Raw genomic sequence first — 7,290 nt, forward strand, 5'->3', positions numbered from 1 at the left:
ACGAGAGCTTACATAACTAGAAACCTGGAGGCAAGGAGTTCAGGGCTTTGCCTGCCTCTCCGTAAAGTCAGCAAGGATTCGGGGACCCCTCTGGGTCTGGTGCCCGCAAAGGATCAGGCGCTTGTCCTCAGACTTACAAAACAGGAGAGAGCTCTCCCAGCCTCTGTGCCATCATTCCACTCAAGAGCGAAAGAGAGTGTGCGGGCTGAGTCTACTAGTTGGCTTAGCTGAGTCACCTCCCCGGACCACCCCTACATCCACTGGCCAGAATCGGGTTATGCTGCCCCTGAGGGAGGCCAGGAAATGAGTGTGTTGTCTGGGCGTGCTGCTGTCCTTGGTAAATTAGAAGTCCATTAGTAAGGAAGAAGCGGGTAATAGGTGTTAGGTGAGCAACGCACAGCCCTGCCTCCTTTCCTTCCTGAAGTAAATCATCAAGCAGAGAAAAGAGCTTACCAGAGACAGGAGGCACACAGTAGGTGTTCTGTATACCTTACTTTGAGCATTCTCCCCTCCTCCTATGAGCTGAACCCATGACAGAGACTTGGGAACAGGTGAGTTATTTGGGAGATGATCTCAGGAAACAGGCATGAGGGAGAAGGGAGAAGAGATGAAGGAGGCCACTGGGGCTCAATGTCACGAGGACATCTGGGCAGCAATGCAAGGCAGCCCTGGATGCCTACACGAAGGACAGGAGGCTGGAGAGTCCACTCGGCGGCTCCAGCCCTAAGTAACTGAGTGTTACCCCAGACGGTGTTCAATCCCCTTCACTCCCAAGCTGAGCTTGATCCAGCTAGGAGGGCCACCAACCCTCCCCCACATCAGGGGAGATCCTGAGACACCGTGTGGGGGGGAGCCCTGGACATGGGACCTGGCAGAGCGACTGGAAACTGAGCTCCCGAGGACCTGCCCAGCAAGAGGCAGGTGAAATCCGAGACATGCTCGGGATGGGAACACAGGCATGAAGGCCATCTCCTCCTCGGAAATAGGGTGAAAGATAAATCTAACCGTTGTCTCCAATATGATCTCTGGCCAACGCTGTCCCCATTTTGTGGCACGGGGTGTGACTACCAAAGGGGAAATAAAGTGAATAAAGTTCCTAAGATTTGAGGACATTTGTAAAAAATAAATAAATAAATAAAACAAAACAAAGCAAAATAGTTCCCATCTGAGCTGTGTCTTGAAGGCTATGATGTATACATGAGGCACAAAATCGAGGAGGAGTTCTTCAGGCAGAGAGGACACCTAGGTGCATCATCTCATAGGATAAGAATCTCCTTGTTATGGTTTATCTGAACATTCAAAACAGGAACTCCCACATGGGCCAACGATATACAGAAACACTGGAAACGGCTGTGTCTCGCAACTGTTATTAACAGAGCCAATGCCGGTGTAGAAGATTCGATGAATCTGTGCTGCGTCTGTGTGGCTCCCCCAGGAGAGTGGGGGGTAGCATTTAGGGAACCCCAAATCAACACTCATTAGCAGAGCCGGTGCCCAAGGCTGCACGTGTGCAGCGGCCGTCCTCACCGGCTCCCTCGAGCCCAGCCCACACCGCTGATGGACCCGCAGGTGATTATCTAGCTTTGCAGGAAACGCCGGTGCCCCTGAAGCCACAAGACAAGACAGGATGAATACACCTTTGCGTGTGTCCTGAGGGCCAGGAGAAGTCCCTGAAACGATGAAGATTGTGTTCTTGCCCAACCTGGAAGATGGGTGGTTTCGCAGCAGAAATCAAGTTGCTCTGCTGAGGATAGATAGAAACACTTGTGTCTTGTGCCCCCAGGAACACTGAGAAAAAGCCTTTTTTATTTTAGTAGAAACTGTCAAACGATGAGACTATTCACAAACACTAGGATTGCCTGCAAGAGTGCTCTCCATATTCTCTCCTGAATCTGGTATCTAATTCTCGCTAACCTAATTGGAAAAACTGGTTTCAGCGTCTAGTTTGGATATGGATTTCCCTGATGCCCCAGAAGCCTGGACATCTTTCACATGTTTGCTATCCGCTTTTATTTGCTCTCCAGTAGATTTCTATTCATATCTTCGGCCCAATATTCTAAGAGGTAATTTCATCTTTTTCTTATTAATCAGAAAGTCCTCCTTATCTATTAGAGATAGTAAGCGTTCATTGCCAATGGCAAATGTTTTCTTCTGTCTTCTGATGTTGCCTACAGTGTTTTTTTTTTCCATACTCTAAATTTTGGATTGCCCATCTCGGTAAGAAAATCTCTCCCTTCCACAACTTTATAAATATTTTAAACATTCTTCTATTTCCTTATGCGTATTTCTTCTGTCTCATACACACACACACACACGCATGCACAAAGTTAGATAACAGATGAATCATTAATCCATCTGGAATGTGTGTGTGCATGTGTGTGCACACGTATCTGCGTGGTGTGTGTGTGCGGTTGTGTATCTACATAGTGTGTGTGTGTGCGCACATGTATCTGCGTGGTGTATGTGTGCACATGTATCCATGTGGTGCATGTGCGCGCCGTTGTGTGTCTGCATGGTGTGCATGTCTGCATGGTGTGTGTGTGCGTATGTGTGTGTGTGCATGTGTGTGCATATGTATCTGCGTGGTGTGCGTGTGTGCCATTGTGTCAGCCTGGTGTGTGTGCGTGGTGTGTGTGCACAGTATGTGTGTGTCTGTGTGTCTGCAGTGTGTGTGCACATGTGTAAGGGCAAACGGACCCCGTGTTTCCAGAGTTCACAGGATCCTCACGTGCAGCACCAAATGTGACATGAACCAGGTACTGAAGTCCATTGCTAAATTCTGCCTTCTACATTTTCCTGCTCAAAAGGCATCTCAGTCCTCCCTGCTACTTAAAAAGGAAAGAGAGGCTCCCTGCCCATTACGTCTCCCACAGTTCCATGGCCAGACACTCTCAAATCTCTACAACACTTCCGCCTGAACATCTCTGCTTCTGTCCTCCCCTGCTCCCATGCCACATGTCCCCCTCCCCCTCCTCCTAATTCCAGCTACTATCCTCTATCCCACACCTCTGAAGCCCCGGCCTCCCTCGTTCCTTGCCCCTCCCCTTCCAATCCTTTCTCTACCCTGCAACTGGGAGTCTTTCTAAGGCTCAGCTCCCTCTCAACACGCCACTGCCTAAAGGCCTTTCTTCCACAGGCCCCCACTGCCTTCAGGAAACACTCCAAACTCCCACGTAGGGGGGATGCAGGCACTTCCCAACTTTGGTTTAAAAAAAAGAAAGAAAGAAAACCTTTGCAGCCTTATTTCTCAAATTGTGCCTCCCAGCTCTATACTCTGGCCAAACTCCTTTCAGGTCCTCAAAAACACCAAGCTTCCTTATAACATATAAATCACAGGGATAAAAAATCCAGCATAGGGAAGGAATGTGGTCAGTAATACTGTAATAACATCACCTGGTGACAGAGGGTGACTATAGATATCGGGCCAAATGGTGGGTAACACAGAGACTTCTTGGGTCATGATGTCATACACCTGAAACTAACATAACCTTGTGTGTCAACTGTACTTCAGTTGAAAACAAAACAAAACAAAACAAAACTACCAACCTTCCTTTTCGGTAGCTCTCAAACCTGGTTACACCCCAGCTCACCTGTCAAAAACCGAACACACATTAGTCCAGTTCCTGCCCCTGGTGATCCTGATTCAGGAGGTCAGGTGGGTCCCTGCACCCACATTCTGTGATGCTCCCCACAGCCACTGCTCTTTGTCTCCAGGTCTGGGGTATGTGACTCCCTCTCCCTGGGACCCTCCTCTACCCCTCCAGCCTCCGCCCCACGTCACCGCTGTCTATAACCTCTTCTTCCACCAAGTCAAGGCTTAGGTGCTCTTTCTTTGACGCTCCAGGTTAGGCCCCACACACGCTCCCAGCCCCATGGCCTGCATCATTGTGCATTCGTCACAATGAAATATAAAGTCCTGACTTCTCGTCTCCCACCTCAGACGCCAAGTCTAGGGGAAACCAGGACGGCATGCAGGTCTAGTTCACCGTCACTTTCCCTACACCCAGCAGAGACCCGACCCACAGCAGATGCTCCATAAATGATGGCTATTTTCTAAGACAACAGATGAGCAGACCGGAGAACTGAGCACCTGTGGCAGTTTCCCCGAGAAGAACGAACGGCTCGGCCAAGGCAGCACGCAGTTAGCAGTCTGGCCAGCAGAGGGCACCAGCCTGCTGCTCAAGCTCCCAGCCCACGCGGGCGCTGTGGTCAGTCAGAGGCGCCAGAGTGATGCTCAGTGGTCCTCTCACCGCGCTGCAGAAGAAGTAGGAGGAGTGTGTCCGCAGCCCAGCCGTGAAGCCTGAGTGCTCCCCCCTCACTTCTAGCAACAGGTACCACGGGCCCGGTCCTGCTATGAACGCAGCTGAAACTCTGGCCACCGGTGGCAGGTCTTCCATTCCCAGCTTGGGGTGTGGGAAGGGGTGAGAAGGAAGGAAGAAAGACGACGACACAGAAGAGTGTCCGTAAAACTGCTTGTCTTGGAGAAGTGAGGGAAAGTTCTCTGGGCTGTGTCGCAGCTGACTTTCCCTCCCTCTCCCTCAGTCCGGACTGCACAGGCACCTGCCCCCAGCACCCAGAGGGAGATCCCCGGCCGTCAGCAGCAGCAGGTTCCGAACGCTGCCGGAGCCCCTGCTCCCACCCGTCTGTGAGCAATGAACACTTCGTGCTGCCTGCTGTCTGCTCAGCCAACCGTGCCCAACAGCTCAGAGCAGCTCGCCGCCCCCTCCCTCAGCAACCAGAGCAGCAGCGGGTTCTGCGAGCAGGTCTTCATCAAGCCCGAAGTCTTCCTGGTGCTGGGCATCGTCAGCCTGCTGGAGAACATCCTGGTCATCCTGGCCGTGGTCAGGAACGGCAACCTGCACTCGCCCATGTACTTCTTCCTCTGCAGCCTGGCAGTGGCCGACATGCTGGTGAGCGTGTCCAATGCCCTAGAGACCGTCATGATCGCCATCGTCAACAGCAACTACCTGACCTTCGAGGACCGGTTCATCCAGCACATGGACAACGTCTTCGACTCCCTGATCTGCATCTCCCTGGTGGCCTCCATCTGCAACCTGCTGGCCATCGCCGTGGACCGGTATGTCACCATCTTCTACGCGCTGCGCTACCACAGCATCATGACCGTGCGGAAGGCGCTGGTCTGGATCGCGGCCATCTGGGCGTGCTGCGGTGTGTGCGGCGTGGTATTCATCATCTACTCCGAGAGCAAGATGGTCATCGTGTGCCTCATCACCATGTTCTTCGCCATGCTGCTCCTCATGGGCACACTCTACGTGCACATGTTCCTCTTTGCCCGGCTGCACGCCCAGCGCATCGCGGCGCTGCCCCCGGCCGACGGGGCGGCCCCGCAGCAGCACTCGTGCATGAAGGGGGCTGTCACCATCACCATCCTGCTGGGGGTGTTCATCTTCTGCTGGGCCCCCTTCTTCCTCCACCTCATCCTCATCATCACCTGCCCCACCAACCCCTACTGCGTCTGCTATGCCGCCCACTTCAACACCTACCTGGTCCTCATCATGTGCAACTCCGTCATCGACCCGCTCATCTACGCCTTCCGGAGCCTGGAGCTGCGGAACACGTTCAGGGAGATCCTCTGCAGCTGTGAGCCATGAACCTGGGCTAGGGCGCCAGGGCCGGGGGAGTGGGTGCCGGCGGCTCCGTCGCAGGCGAGCCCCCAGCCAGCCAAGCAAGGTGTTTAGAAAAAAGAAGAGGGGGTAGAGAAGTCCTGGGTAGACTTAAAATGGGTCAAGAGCCATAATCGGTATGTCTTTTGTCTTTGCACTTGCAAAGCCTTCGAAGGGGAAAATGGTACATAACGGGCTTTCTCGCAGGACTCTGTGGTAGGTAAGTCACTGATTTCCCAAAGAGGCCCCGGTCGGACTCAGTGAGGGCGGCTCAGGGTGCTGCCTGCCTTCACATCCATGCGCTCGGGATCTGTAACGCCCACCTGCTCCCTCCTGCATCCTCCCCGTGCCTCCCTGCCACAAGTCAGACAAGACGGAAGGGTTTTCGTTGGCTCTGAGAGGGATTCAAATGTCTCCCCAGCAAACTTGTCATGGTTCTGGCTGTCAGCTGCTCAGATGGTCTTGTCCTTATTTCAGAAGAGACTGGGTTTCTAGTCTATAACCCTATTTACTGTGAAACAATGGTCTAAAAAATATTGAGCTCCATGTGGAGGAAGCGATGCTACGTCTGCCCCTCTCCTCAACACCCCAGACCAGCCTCCCCCCAAAAACTAGCATAGGGATGTGACCTGCTTCTAGTTTGGCTGCTGCTGCTACTGCTCTCAGGCTCTTATGCAGTAAATCTAAGGCAGCTTTCAAAATTCTAATGCAAGACAGAGATAGTGCTTTGGAAAATCAGCTCTGTATACCTGTGTACCAAGCATTTTGATACCTTGCTGTTTAAAGGTATAAATTTCCCTATTTTAAAAAAAGCCTCTTTCCTATTATTCCTTTTCTGTCATTAAAGCAAGAGAGGGAATCACGGATGGGAGGGCATGTGCCTCAAGAAATGGCTTTCCTATAGTTTCAGAGAGTTTCAGAAACTGTGGAAATGCCCGTGGCTTTCTCAGAAGTTCTGTTTCTGCTCCCCGTAGCTGTGTCTCTATCACCTGATCTCCGGAACTATCTGTGAGACAGAAATTTCTTGGTTCACTGCTCCTTTTTTTCAGCATAGTGTGAAAGGAGGGGTGACCCGGCTCTCAATGGCTGTACCTTATCAAGCAAAGCATCTCATCCCAGTGAGCACAGGGCGAGCTCTGCTGACCAGCGCTGTCGGCGTCTGCTGGACGTCCATCACTGCGCCCCACTCGGCCCCGTCAGACCCCTTCCTGCCCTAGAGAACTTCACATGCTGCTGTCTGGCTGCCCTCACGCTGCCCCCACCTCCACCCAACAACTCCCCAGTGAATTCTTATAATATGCTATGTACAATTGTGTATTTTTCTTGTGCTGGAATATACTGTGGTTTTTTTTGGTACTTGAAGACATCGTGCCAATATAAGCAATATCACTTGTCTCTTGCTTTGGTTGTGGCATTTGGAAATAATAAAAGGCTTTTGCAGCTGCTAATGTGTGACACGTTAAACTATGCCACCCAGAGCATCCTGGTGACTTCTGCACATGGCCCTCACCCCTTACACTGTAATTCTGAGTCTTTTGTAAATGGCATAAACACTGCCATTGACCACAGTACTCAGCTTTTCTAGGGCAATGCCTGTTAGCCAAACTACAAAATTCTCCCATTTAGTTTCCAAAAATACCAGGCTGTAGTTCCTGGGCCACTGCCA

General features: G+C 51.8%; 1 protein-coding gene across 1 annotated transcript; it reads left to right on the forward strand.

Annotated features, from left to right (window-relative positions):
* The first annotated feature begins 4,470 nt into the window (after positions 1 to 4,470).
* MC3R (melanocortin 3 receptor) lies at positions 4,471 to 5,676 on the forward strand. Its single transcript, XM_047746274.1, has one exon. It carries the CDS (start codon positions 4,653 to 4,655, stop codon positions 5,610 to 5,612), a length of 960 nt encoding a protein of 319 aa, XP_047602230.1. The 5' UTR covers positions 4,471 to 4,652; the 3' UTR covers positions 5,613 to 5,676.
* Positions 5,677 to 7,290: the final 1,614 nt, after the last annotated feature.

Source organism: Lutra lutra, chromosome 9, assembly GCF_902655055.1.
Source record: "Lutra lutra chromosome 9, mLutLut1.2, whole genome shotgun sequence".
Classification (NCBI taxonomy): Eukaryota; Metazoa; Chordata; class Mammalia; order Carnivora; family Mustelidae; genus Lutra; species Lutra lutra.

Excerpts from the sequence above, each read along its gene's own strand:
- MC3R (XM_047746274.1), top strand. The coding sequence starts at position 4,653 with ATGAACACTTCGTGCTGCCTGCTGTCTGCTCAGCCAACCGTGCCCAAC.